Source organism: Cibotium barometz, chromosome 52 (assembly GCF_041138505.1).
Source record: "Cibotium barometz isolate CiBa-2024 chromosome 52, ASM4113850v1, whole genome shotgun sequence".
Taxonomy (NCBI): domain Eukaryota; kingdom Viridiplantae; phylum Streptophyta; class Polypodiopsida; order Cyatheales; family Cibotiaceae; genus Cibotium; species Cibotium barometz.
In genome coordinates, this window is record NC_141097.1 from 8,949,661 (window position 1) to 8,963,667 (window position 14,007).

Sequence of the window (14,007 nt, forward strand, 5' to 3'; positions counted from 1 at the left end):
GACATGTGGCCGAGCAGTAAGGGATGAGTCCCATGGCAGGGACTCAAGTTCAAAAGCCTCCCAGCCAACATCCACACTATAATTACAGATCATAACTACCATACATGTGTGGGTGTATGTTGTTACAACAACAGAGATGAAATTTCCACAATGCAAACAATACAGAAGTTAAGAATGGGGAGTACAATGATAGCTCTTCCAACGGCACCAGCACTCACGTATGCCCATGTTCCAGGAAGCATACCCAGCCAGCTGCACAAAAAGAAGAACAGCATCAATGGTGAGCTTTTTACTCCACACAATGGAGAGTTCATGTTCTGAAAATACAGTGCAGTTAAAGCTCAGCCCTTCAAGAAGTATTTGTCACTCATATCATTATTGTGTGAATACATGTGCAAGTATTTCTCCCTCTCTCTCATTCGATTTGCTTTGTGTGTGTGTGTGTGAGAGAGAGAGAGAGAGAGAGAGAGAGAGCTTCCATTGCCCCATAAATTCCTATGTGCCTACATTTAGTATCAGAGCAAAGGATTCTTGTTGTTTTTAGGGTTTTTGCTATTTTAGGATTTTTGCTCATTTTAGGGTTTCTGGTCAAAATCTGCCCAAACCTTTCATACAAGGCACATAACAACACACCCCAAATCTGCCTGTGAAGCCAAAATCAATAGACCCTAATTTCAGAACTGTACGATCTGCTTGTACAGCTGTATGACCAAACCCTAATTGAGTTTCGTCTTCACAAGTTTGTTTGCTTTACTCTTTACATCACCTCTGCAAAATCTGAACCTCTTTGGAGGTGGTCTATAGTGCTAGTGCTGACATGGCATTTTGTAACTGCACACACAAAATTCATGCTGCAAAAATTACCAAAATTTGGGGCTTTTTTTTATTTTGGGGAAAATCAAGGCTGTTTCCCATACTTTCCTTCAGCTTCTTGCAACAGGTTTGCGCAGGCAGCTGCATTTGGTGGCAATCTGTGCTGATTGTGCCTAGTAGTGCACATAAGTGCATATTTGGGTTGCATACAAGATATTTGTGTCTCTTGTCAATTCTTGTTAGTCGTGCATTTTGCAAAATGGTATAGAATGCAGCAGATGTATTTGCTATTTTGTCCCAGGAGGAAAAACTTGATGGGAGCAATTACTCCTTCTGGAGTTTTATGGTCAAGAACTTGCTAATTGCCAAGGGTCTATGGGGGTACGTCAATGGTGATGAGCCCCATCCTACAAACATTGCACCTGCCACTCTTGGCAGAGGTGCTCATCACACTCTAGCACCTACTCCTGACACTCAACAAGAACAGAGAAAATGGGATGCACGTGATGCTCATGCCATAGCTTTGATCTGTCTGTCTGTCTGTCAAGAGATCAATTATTCTACACATCTGGTCATGATCATGCATGGGATGTTCTTGAAACTATGTATCAAGAAAAGAATAAGGCCAAAGTTGCATACTTCAAGAAAGAACTTGAGAACCTGGAGATTCATGAAGGTGAAGGTATGGTCATTCATCTTATTAAGATCTAGGATCTTTGGGAGCAGTTGCTTAATATTGATGAGGTGATTACTGAAAAGGAACTTCTATCCAGGACATTGCAATTGCTGCCACAGTCTTACTTGAGTTTCCACACTTCTCTTACTTTGTCTTTGAGGGTAACCCAAAGCCTCTACAATTTGAGGAGTTGGTCCGTTTGTTATTACAGGAGGAGAAAACTAGGAAGAATAAATTTTCCATCATGCGTGGTAGTGACCAGGCCTTTGCTGCCAATGACAAAGGCAAGGGCAAGGCAAAGGGTGGCTACTATCAGTCTAAGGCTGATTCTAGACAACCATCACGCAAAGCAAAGAGTCCAAGAAGAAGGGCAAGTGTCATTATTGCAAAAATCCATGACACTACATCACAAAGTGCAGGAAGAGACAGGCCAAGGAGGAGAAGAAAGAATCTCTTTTGGCACTTCACTCTTCTAATGCTCCTACAGGCAAAACTGATGATTCAACAAACTTTGTGCCAATATGATTGGGCTTTTTTGGTTTGAAGTTATGATGCATCACAAGAGCACTTATCTCTCAATGTTAGTGAGAAACAAGTTATATGGTATTTTGCCATAAAGCCTCCAAACATATCACCTCCAAGAGGGATTTGCTTCATTCATTAAGGGCTGCCCCAGAAGGGAAGAAAGTCACATGTACAAATAGCTCTTCTTATCCTATCAAAGGCATTGATGAGATTATACTCATAGCTGCAAATCATTCAGACCTATCCATTGTAGATGGTTCACACCTATGCATTTCAGATGCACTTTATGTGCAAGGGATAAAGAAGAATCTGTTGTAAGTCTCCTCTTTTGCCGAAAGAGGTTACGTGGTTAACTTTGAGGATGCCAGGGGCACATTGAGAGATAGAGAGAAAGACTATGTGATAGTCACTTTGCACCAAGGCACAGAATGCTTGTTTGGCTACTACTTCTACTCCTTCCATGCGAGAGGCAGAGTTATGGCATGCTAGATTTGGACATGTGAATTATGATAGCTTGTTGTTGCTACAAAGGCATCAAATGGTGCAAGATATGCCTCATGTGGAGTGAAACTGGCCTCTAGTAAAAACCAAAGTGCGGTAGACTAGCAGTCACCCTTCCACTTGTAGTCCAGATATAAAAACAAATTTGATTGGAGCTAGAGTGCCCCAAATCTGAAATAAAACCGACACCTGTTGGCCCCAAAGCTTGGCGCCCCTTTTGGTATTTCTTTATTCAAATTCAAAATGACGTAAAGCTGAGTACAACAAGACCAACCAGGAGAATACACCTATATGTCCAATCTGGCAGCCCACAAGACCTCTTAGCACAGAGGATTCTCACACAGATCTGTGTCCCACAAAAGCCACACTCTGTGCTTCCCTCTGATCAGCCAAGACCATTCAGCAGGACAGCCTTGAGCACACATCTGGCATATCTCATGTACATGGTTTCTCAACTCAGCACAAACATACATCCACTGCCCAATCTCTGTTTCCACTCTTTCAATCTGCCATATCCCTCCTTTCACAAGGGGCCAGATGGCACAACTCTGCAGCAGACATAAGCCAATGGAAAGAAAGATAGATGGACTAGTTCAGAGCTTACCAAGTCAATGCGTGATTATGCACCGTGGAACAATTCGTACCAGTCTGCACTTAACAACGATTGTCTGTACTCTTTCCCTTGCTACCACTTGACTATTGCACCAACCAAGCTCTGGAAAAGCTCTGCTTGCAACTGGAGATGCTGTACCTGTCCGTACAGGTCAGTAATTCTCCACTGTACCTGTCCGTACAGCCTCTGCACACCTCACTGAATCTGTCCGTACAGAACTGTACGGACCGTGCTGCTCTCGCCTGAGTCCACCTATGCGCCTGTTGTACCCGACTGTACTAGTGCCTGCAGTCAGCCGCCTGTGTCAGCAATCGTACAGTCACATGTACCTGCTGTACAGTTCTCTGATGGCTTCACCTGCACCAGCCAGCAACAGAGCAGCAACTGCCTGACCTGCGCCGCTTGTACCTGCAGAAGCCGGCTGTACCTGCAGCAGTAGTTCTGTACGGGCAAACTCCACCTAGGCTGTACGGCCTGCAACAAGTGGACTGTACGGCCAGTTTAGCAGTCAAAAACAGCAGCCAGCAGTCGACGTTGCTTCTCCTCTTCTCCACGCTTGCAAACTTGCACATAGGTTACATACCTCCCAAAAAGCTAGAGAGAGAGAGAGAGAGAGAGATGAGAGAGGCATGCAACTCCAAAAGTGGAGTGGCCTCTCTCCAAAAATGTCCTAGGGCCCCAACTTTAATAAACATTAAAGTTCCCTAGGGGCCACTAAGGCCTAAGGGCAACCATAAATAAAACATTAAAATATTAATGTTCTAGTTTCCCCCTTCACACCTGTAGATGTCCATACATCATTCTCTCTGTCCGGGCACCCCAAATGTGAATCATTTAATATTTGTTGCTCAGCAACCACCATGCCCACACTTGTGCTGTTCCATTTTCACAGGGCCATGACATACCCCCCTCTTGAAAAATGGCAAGCGTCCTCGATTGCATTCTGGTGATACAGCAAAATATCCAAAGTGAAATATACAATATGGCAAGGTCAGTGTCCCAATCTCTCTAAGCCATGCACATGTAACATCATTCACTGCAAACCAATGGCGTAGTAGTAGTCCAAGTTGTATACCACACTGTGAACCATACACAACCACAACATCTCATGTGACTAGTACACATATATCATAGAAGTCCCATAAACAGATGTACTGTCAGCCATCAGTACCTTCGGCTGAGATAAAAACTGCACCAAGCGACCTCTAGATGTCATCTGAGCCGTCTGTATCAAGGGAGTGGAGGTGCTACCCCGCTCTTGAGCATCAGGTAATGCTCCAGACCCATGCTCTGCTGAACCTGAATGAGCCACAACAAGAGTCGGCTCTAACTCAAAGGCATCGAGATAAAGCTGCAAAACCTGAGGTGAATCTGTTAAGTCACCTTCCTCCATCCACTTCGCATCCATCAGTGAATAGTTCTTGAACTTCACAAGATAGCGACGGGAAACTTTACCTCGTACCTTTCTTTCCTTATGTGCCAGTATCTGCTCTGGAATAAGAACCTCATCAAGTTCCTCAACTTCCGGTTGAGCCTCATCTGATACATCCTCAGGCACATCCCCACGGAAAGGTCTAAGGAGACTCACGTGAAAAGCATTGTGAATCCTTCAGTGATCTGGTAGCTTCAAACGATAGGCTACCTCACCAATCTTTTCCAATACCTGAAAAGGCCCATAATAAAGCATGCTCAACTTAGGGAATAAGCGCTCTTTACCCTTCATCTTCTTGAGTCTAGCCTTTTCAAAGCGCAAAAGAACCCAATCACCCAATGCAAACTCTAAAGCACGTCTGTGACGGTCTGCGGCTTTCTTTTGCTTCTACTGAGTTTTCTAGAGTGCCAACTTAACTCTCCGATAAGCTTCATCCATATTTTCCACATACTGATCAGCCTCAAAGATCTTATCCTTTGTGTGCAAAATGGGTGGTACCTTCTTCCCTCCTTCCACAATCTCAAAAGGCGCCTTGCCTGTCGAGATATGAACAGTGTTGTTATATGCAAACTCCACCAAAGGAAGATACTTTTCCCATTGTTGCTTGTGCTCTGACACATAACACTTGAGAAGATCTAACACTGTAGAGTTAGCCTCTTCCGACTGACCATTTGTTTGTGGATGAAATGACGATGAAAACTTGAGAGTTGTACCCATGTTGTCAAACAACCCTCTCCAGAACAAACTCGTCATCCGTGGATCACGGTCACGAATGATAGACGTAGGCAAGCCATGATACTTGAAGATGTTCGCCATGAACAACTTCACCATATGATCCACTTTGATCGTCTTACGCACGGGAATGAAATGAGCCTGCTTACTGAACCTGCATATGATAGTCCAAATGCCATCATTGCCCGTTTGTGTCCGTGGAAGATCAAATATAAAATCCATGGCAATGCTCTCCCAAGGTCTATCTGAAATAGGTAAAGGTTGTAGTAACCCTGGTGTCTTTTGACGGTCAAACTTTACCTTCTGACATATGATGCATTGCCTAACAAAAGCATCAACATCTCTTCTCAAGGTTGGCCAATAAAAGAAAGTCTCCACTGCTTTTACCGTGACATCAATACCTCTATGACCTGCATACGGTGGAGCATGACTTTCAATCATAACCTTGAGGCGCAATGGCCTGGTAACACACAGTCTGCCATGCATCAATAAAAACCCACCTCTGAGAGTATAATGCTCATGCCGCTGACCCTCAGACATCTGATCATACAACTTTTCAAAGTCCTCATCATGGGCATACTGCTCTTTCATTTCATCAAGCTCATGATGATAAGCAAGTGAAACTGCTGAGACTTGTGGCTTGCGTGACAAAGCATCTGCCCACTACGTTCTTTTTGCCTTCCACATGCACAATCTGAAAGTGAAACATAGACAAAAAGTTTGCCCATCGCATATGCTTCTCTGAAAGCTTAGTTTGCGTGAGGAAATAACGTAAGGTCTGATGATCTGTCTGCACAGTGAAATTAGCCCCAAGCAAATAATGTTTCCATGTAGAAAGAGAATGAATTACAGCCAATATCTCTTTTTCATAAACTTGTAAATGCTTCTCGGCATCTTGCAATATTCTACTCTCATAGGCTATCACATGTCCTTCCTGCATGAGAACTGCCCCAATGCTACTTCCACATGCATCACACTGGACAACAAAAGCCTTTCGGAGGTCCGGTAACACCAATATTGGATCCGAAATAAGCTTTTCTTTGAGCTTTTTGAAGGCTGTAATTTCCCGATCAGCCCATCTAAAGGGAGTTGCCTTCTTTGTTAAGGCATGAAGGGGCGAAGCAATTTCAGCAAAATACCGTATGTACCGTCTGTAATAGGAACACAATCCTAGAAAGCAGCGTACATCATGCACGGTCCTCAAATTTGGCCAATTAAGAATTGCTTCCACCTTCACTGGATCCATACGGACTCCATGCTTAGACACAATATGCCCCAAGAAATGTATCTCTTGCAAAAAGAACTCACTCTTCTTGCCATTAATAACCAGCCTATGGTTCCTGAGTTCTGCAAACACAATGGCCAAATGCCTTCTATGCTCTTCCTCAGTTTGTGAATGCACAATCATATCATCAAAGAATGTGCCCACAAACGCTCTATGAGGCCTGAAAATCCTGTCCATCATTCTGTTAAATGTGGCAGGTGCATTTGTCAAACCAAAGGGCATAACCAAAAACTCATACAACCCAAACGTGGTTCGAAATGCTGTCTTATGCACATCTTCGGGTCTAATACGTATCTGATGATACCCGCTTTTCAAGTCAATGCGACTAAAGACTGTGGAGCCCTGTAAGCGGTCCAAAATGTCATCGATCCTCGGTATGGGGAATCGATTCTTGATGGTATTCTTGTTCAGCGCCCTGTAATCAATACACATGCGCTATCCTTCTTTTGCACTAAGAGTACAGGTGAGCAAAAGGGTGATGAGCTAGGTTGTATCAACCCTTTATTCAACAGCTCCTGTACCTGACTCATAATTTCTTCCTGTTGGGCTGTACTAACACGGTACGGCGGTCTATTTGGTGGAGTACTACCAGGAATTAGATCAATAGCATGATCTTCTGGTCTCTCCGGAGAAAGTTCCCCTGGCAATAACTCGGAAAAACAATCTTGGAACCCACATAAGAAATCAGTCCTGTCCTTATCTAACATAGACAAATTAGACTTAGACTCATCATCTTGTGCATCCTTTACATAAATCAAGTACGCAGAAAGATGCTTTTTCATTACTGATGAAATTGCCGAAGCTGATACAATAGGAACAGATTCCCCTTTAAGTTTTACATCCAAAACATGTTCTTTCTCTCTATGAGTCAGAGTGATTTTCCTATTGTATGTATCCACCACCGCATGTACTCTGTGGCACCATGGCATACCCAACAAAACATCACAGCCATCAAGTGGCATGATGAAAAACTCTTCGCTGTCCACATAACCCTGCAAATGAAGCCTGAGCTTCCCAATGATAGGAGTAACGGGTTCTGCATACCCTGGACAAGCCATGTTAGCCTCATATAACGGCCCCATCTCCTCTATACGAATCCCCAATCGGCCAGCCAAATCCGGTGAAATAAAGTTGGCTCTAGCACCTGTATCAAAGAATATCAAGGCATTCTGATCTCTCACTTTGCCCCATGCCCTGCACAACTCTCTCTCTTCACCACCTGGCTGTTCCCCCACAAGATCAGGAACTAACCCTGTAGAAGGTTTTGGTTTCTTTGACTTGGGCTCTCCTTTATTGTCAGAGTCCTTTTGGGACTTTCTCTTGGGACAATTAAATGACATATGTCCCTCTTCAGTACAGTAAAAACATTTCCGAGCATCTCTCAAAGCCTGTCTCTCCTTTATTGTCAGAGTCCTTTTGGGACTTTCTTTTGGGACAATTAAATGACATATACCCCTCTTCAGTACAGTAAAAACATTTCTAAGCATCTCTCAAAGCCTGTCTTTCCTCAGAAGTTCTCTTGGGCATTGGCAACTTCTTATACCGCATCTCTGAAGACCCTTTAGCATCACGTGAAGCATGCCCAGATTTTTCAGCTTTCTTGCTCGAGTTCTTACTGCCTTTAAAACCAGATGAGACTCCAGTGAGTAACGCATTAGCTGTCATAGCATTCTCTATCATCTGTGACATATTCGTTACTCGAGTCTTGATACAATAGTCACGCACCTCTTTAGGCAGCCCACAACAATACTTCTCTACCTGCTCAGACAAAGGCACTGCACGGTAAGAAGTCACTGGGAGTAAAGCTTCCCAAAACTTCTTGTTATAATCTTCCAAATTTTCACACTTTGAAGCATCCAACTTGTGCCATGCAATCCACCTCAAATGTAGATGTGAGCCATACGGAAGAGAACACCTGTTTAAATTGTACCCAAGTAGTTGGTGCTATGCCCTGCAGAAGAAGAGTAGACCACCACTGCAATGCATTGCCTTTGAGAAAAGTCGCAGCTTTTCTCACCTTTGAGGACTCCGTGTAATTACCCCCAGAAAAAGCAGCATCAAACTGCTGTAAAAAGGTAAGTGCTTTTAATTTATCTTTGGCTCCACTGAATGTATCAAATTTCACAGCAGCTCCCCCTTCCTTATAATCCTTCGCCTTCCCCATAGGCGTTAGATTATCATATGGAAGTGGCTTCGCAAGATTGCTGCCCCCAACATTCATGCCCATCATAGGGTCAACATTACCCATTCCCACACCTGGCATGCCATACATTCCAGCCATGTTTCCAAACATTCCATTATGCATACCGGGCTGCATGCCACCATACATATTTGCTTGCATTCCAGGTTGCATGCTCCCAAACATATTTCCTTGCATTCCGGACTGCATACCACCATACATATTCCCTTGCATACCAGGCTGAAAATTAGCTCCAAAATAAAAGTACTCATCTTCTGTATCAGACATGTTGCTGAATTTTTCAGCGATGACTTTCCTCAAGTCAACCACGAGCTCACCCCCTTAAGAAAGTTGATGATGGGTCTCGGCAACGGAACCTTGAAACCGGCCTCTGGTAAAAACCAAAGTGCGGTAGACTAGCAGTCACCCTTCCACTTGTAGTCCAGATATAAAAACAAACTTGATTGGAGCTAGAGTGCCCCAAATCTGAAATAAAACCGACACTTGTTGGCCCCAAAGCTTGGCGCCCCTTTCGGTATTTCTTTATTCAAATTCGAAATGATGTAAAGCTGAGTACAACAAGACCAACCAGGAGAATACACCTGAATGTCCAATCTGGCAGCCACAAGACCTCTTAGCACATAGGATTCTCACACAGATCTGTGTCCCACAAAAGCAACACTCTGTGCTTCCCTCTGATCAGCCAAGACCATTCAGCAGGACAGCCTTGAGCACACATCTGGCATATCTCATGTACATGGTTCCTCAACTCAGCACAAACATACATCCACTGCCCAATCTCTGTTTCCACTCTTTCAATCTGCCATATCCCTCCTCTCACAAGGGGCTAGATAGCACAACTCTGCAGACATAAGCCAATGGAAAGAAAGATAGATGGACTAGTTCAGAGCTTACCAAGTCAGTGCGTGATTCTGCACCGTGGAACAATTCATACCAGTCTGCACTTGACAACGACTGTCTGTACTCTTTCCCCTGCTACCACTTGACTATTGCACCAACCAAGCTCTGGAAAAGCTCTGCTTGCAACTGGAGATGCTGTACCTATCCGTACAGGTCAGTAATTCTCCACTGTACCTATCCGTACAGCCTCTGCACACCTCACTGAATCTGTCCGTACAGAACTGTACGGACCGTGCTGCTGTCGCCTGGGTCCACCTATGCGTCTGCTGTACCCGACTGTACCAGCGCCTGCAGTCAGCCGCCTGTGTCAGCAATCGTACAGCCACTTGTACCTGATGTACAGTTCTCTGATGGCTTCACCTACACCAGCCAGCAACAGAGCAGCAACTGCCTGACCTGCGCCGCTTGTACCTGCAGAAGCCGGCTGTACCTGCTGCAACAGTTCTGTACGGGCAAACTCCACCTGGGCTGTACGGCCTGCAACAAGTGGACTGTATGGCCAGTTTAGCAGTCAAAAACAGCAGCCAGTAGTCGACGTTGCTTCTCCTCTTCTCCACGCTTGCAAACTTGCACGTAGGTTACACGCCTCCCAAAAAGCTAGAGAGAGAGAGAGATGAGAGAGGCATGCAATTCCAAAAGTGGAGTGGCCTCTCTCCAAAAATGTCCTAGGGCCCCAACTTTAATAAACATTAAAGTTCCCTAGGGGCCACTAAGGCCTAGGGGCAACCATAAATAAAACATTAAAATATTAATGTTCTAGTTTCCCCCTTCACACTTGGAGATGTCCATACATCATTCTCTCTGTCCGGACACCCCAAATGTGAATCATTTAATATTTTTTGCTCAGCAACCACCATGCCCACACTTGTGCTGTTCCATTTTCACAGGGCCATGACACGGAGCTACCACTAGACATGAAAGTGAAGGCTGCATTTTAGGTAAAATGCATAGGAATGCCTTCCCAAAAGATGGATCTATAAGGGCTCTCCAAAATTACAGCTCATACACAGTGATGTGTGTGGTCCCATGAGAACACCATCACTTGGGAAGCATCTTTATTTGTGACCTTCATTGATGATTACTCTAGATTTGCTTAGGTGTACCCTTTACAAGCAAAATCTGAGGTGTTCGTGTGTTTTCAGCATTACATAGCAACAAGAGCTGAAAATGAAACAGGCTACAGAGTGTTCGTGTGTTTTCAGCATTATATAGCAACAAGAGCTGAAAATGAAACAGGCTAGAGAGTGCAAACCCTCAAGGAGAATACATGTCAGACGCATTCAAAGCATATTTGGTAGACAAAGGCATTAAACATCAAGGCACAATGCCATACACACCGCAACAAAATAGTGTGGTTGAAAGAAAGGACCTACCTCACAAGTTTTGGATGGAGGCTATTATGTGCGCAACACATGTTTTGAACAGGTGCCCTACCAAAGCTTTAAAGACCATTTGAGGCCTAGTATGACAAAAAGCCTAAAGTTAACTACCTCAGGACCTTTGGTTGCCTTGCTTATGCTCATGTGCCTCCACAGCTAAAAGGGGAAGGAACGGAAGGCTTAGGCACAGTTATGGGATCGTGTCAATGCCCGCGTCTGTTCTTTCATCTTCCTAAATTGCACAGTACAGGTGATCAACCATATAAAGCATCTAACGCTCGCCAGAGGAATTTGGCAACATTTGGCTTCTCTATACAAGGTATCACCCATGAAAGGATCTCCTTGGAAGTTCAGATGCGGGTGATGAATCCTGCAAAGTCGTCGACGATGCGGGAGCACATCAACAAGTTGCAAGCTCTTCAAGCAAGGAGAGTGATATCTTCAGAGGACATGGCCATTACGTTGTTGTCCCATTTGCCCTCTCAGTACTTAGCATTTTACTCCTCCTTGATCACCAATGGTAGGCTCAGCACCATCACTTGGGAGGAGCTTGTGCCAAGGCCCAATGGTCTTGGACAGAGAAGAGCGTTTTATGAACCCTCCATAGGGCAGAGGTTTTGAGGCCTTGACTGGCTAACGATCGAAAGGCCGTAACAACAACGAGGGCAAAGGGAAGTCTTTGTCCCAGAAGTCTTCTGAAAAGAAGCCTAATTCAAGCCATGAGAAACTGAAGGCCGAGTGGACCTGTGACGATTGTGGCGAGAAAGGCCACTATTGGAGGAAGTGTCCCAAGCAGAATACCGGGAAGAGTGCCGATTCTTCAGCTTCAACAGCAAAGACTCCAACTTTTGTGCACTTGGAGATTTTGGACAAAGATGCTTCATCTTCGTCGAGCGAGGAGGCAATTGGCTTCACCGCCAGAGATACTCGGGAGTGGATTCTTGATAGTGGTGCTTCCAAGCACATGACTCCTTCCGGTGAGTTCTTCCAGGATCTTAAATGGCAGTCAGGTCGCATTTTCAATGGCGGACAATTCCACTATACCGATTCATAGTGAGGGCAGGATGGAGATCATTCCCGATGGCAGAGGAGGGAAGCATTCCTCTCATGTTCTTTACGTCCCAACACTTGGTTTTTATCTAAGAGGTTTGCAAGACTGGCTTCCGGGTGGAGTTTGAGGAGCATTCAGTTGCTCTACAAGACAGAGAAACACGCCAGGTTGTTTGGGAAGGTGGAGTGGAGAACGGTGTCTACAAACTCTCAGCACTCTCCTCTCTTATAGGCACTTAGATCGGTGACTTGTGGCATTTTCAGTTTCGCCACTTGAATGTGGATGCACAGCACGACTTTCCGAGACCAGATGGTGGTTGGCTTGCCAGATGTTGGCAACAAGCAGGGACATTGTAGTTCTTGCATTAGTAGCAAGCAACACAAGGAATTTTTTCCGAAGTAGGCTTCCAGGCAGGCTTCAAAACCTTTCGAGTTAGTACACACAGACTTGTGTGGACCTATGCAGACCCGATCCTTCGGAGGTTCTTTGTGTTTTATGCTACTTGTTGATGATTGTAGCAGATTCACATGGGTTTATTTCCTTTCCCAGTAGGACCAAGCTTTTGCTCGGTTCAAGGAGTGGCATGTGATGGTGGAGAAAGAGTCTGGCTTGCAGATAAAGACTCTTTGGGCTGAGAAAGGAGAATAGTTTTCTTCCAATACATTTGTGCGCTTTTGTGCGGAACCTGGCATCAAGCGGGAGCTGGCCAATACAGGTTCGCCTTTAGAGAATGGAGTGGTTGAGCATAAGAACCGGATTGTGGTGGAGATGGCGAGGACGATGTTGGAGCATCGTGATCTTCCTCATCCACTTTGGGGAGAGGTTGTGGCTACGGCTGCCCATATCCTCAGCCGATCTCCGACAACTTCAGTACCAAACATGACTCCCTTTGAGGCTTATTTTGGCAGGAAAAACCAGATGTCTCCCATTTCCGTGTGTTTGGGAGTGATGCCTATGTTCACATTCCAAAGAAGCATAGGGGGAAGCTTTGACTCGAAGTCCCAGAAGCTTGTCTTTGTGGGATATAACTCTCTTTCCAAAGGATACAGGTTGTATGACCTAGAGCGGAACAAGGTTGTCGTTAGCAGAGATGATGTTTTTGATGAGCATGTTCCAGCTTCCACCACTGATGATGTGCTGCCACTTCTTGGAAACCTAGATGAGTCTGATGATGATTCCTAGTCGATTGTTCCAACTGGACAGCCTCAATCAGTTGAGGAGGTTGAGCCCACGGCTAGAGATGAGTCCCCGCAGTAGCAGGAGGCTCCGCGTTCTGTTCAAGTACCCAAGTGGTTGTTAGACACCCTTCGGGAATTAGGTGTTACGGATCTTCCCTCCAAGTGCACCACAGAGGACGGACCTTGAAGATCGCAGAGTTTGTGACAAAAGTCATTCAACGGAGCTCTTACAGGTAAACTATGCTTTGATGTCTCGTCTCATGTGAGACAAAAAGCCCTCTTCCGTCAAGGAATCCCATAGAGAAGAATAAAACTTGGGAGTTAGTTCCGAGGCCGTCAAAAAGGTCAATCATTGGTGTCAAGTGGGTCTTTAAGACCAAGTATACGTCACATGGGTCGATCGACAAACACAAAGCCAGACTTGTGGCCAAGGGTTATGCTCAACGGTCTGGCATCGACTATGAGGATACCTTTGCACCGACAATGAGGATGACCACGATTTGGACCGTTCTTACCCTTGCCTCTTCTTAGCGATGGCCCGTATATCAGATGGATGTGAAATCCGTGTTCCTTAATGGTGACTTGCAGGAGGAGGTGTATGTTGAGCAGCCTCCAGGCTCTGAGGTTCCAGGATCAAAGGGAATGGTTTATAGGTTGCGGAAGGCCTTGTATGGTCTTAAGGAGGCTCCCAGGGCTTGGAATCAAAAGATTGATTCCTTCTT

General features: G+C 45.0%; 1 protein-coding gene across 1 annotated transcript in view; it reads right to left on the reverse strand.

Moving 5' to 3' along the window:
* LOC147608763 (SNARE associated Golgi protein family) overlaps positions 1-14,007 on the reverse strand; it is a 106,319-nt gene that overhangs the window by 868 nt on the left and 91,444 nt on the right. Inside the window, exon 6 of the mRNA XM_086788136.1 lies at positions 186-252. Coding sequence (XP_086644262.1) covers positions 186-252 — 67 coding nt within the window. The remainder of the gene's footprint in view (positions 1-185; positions 253-14,007) is intronic.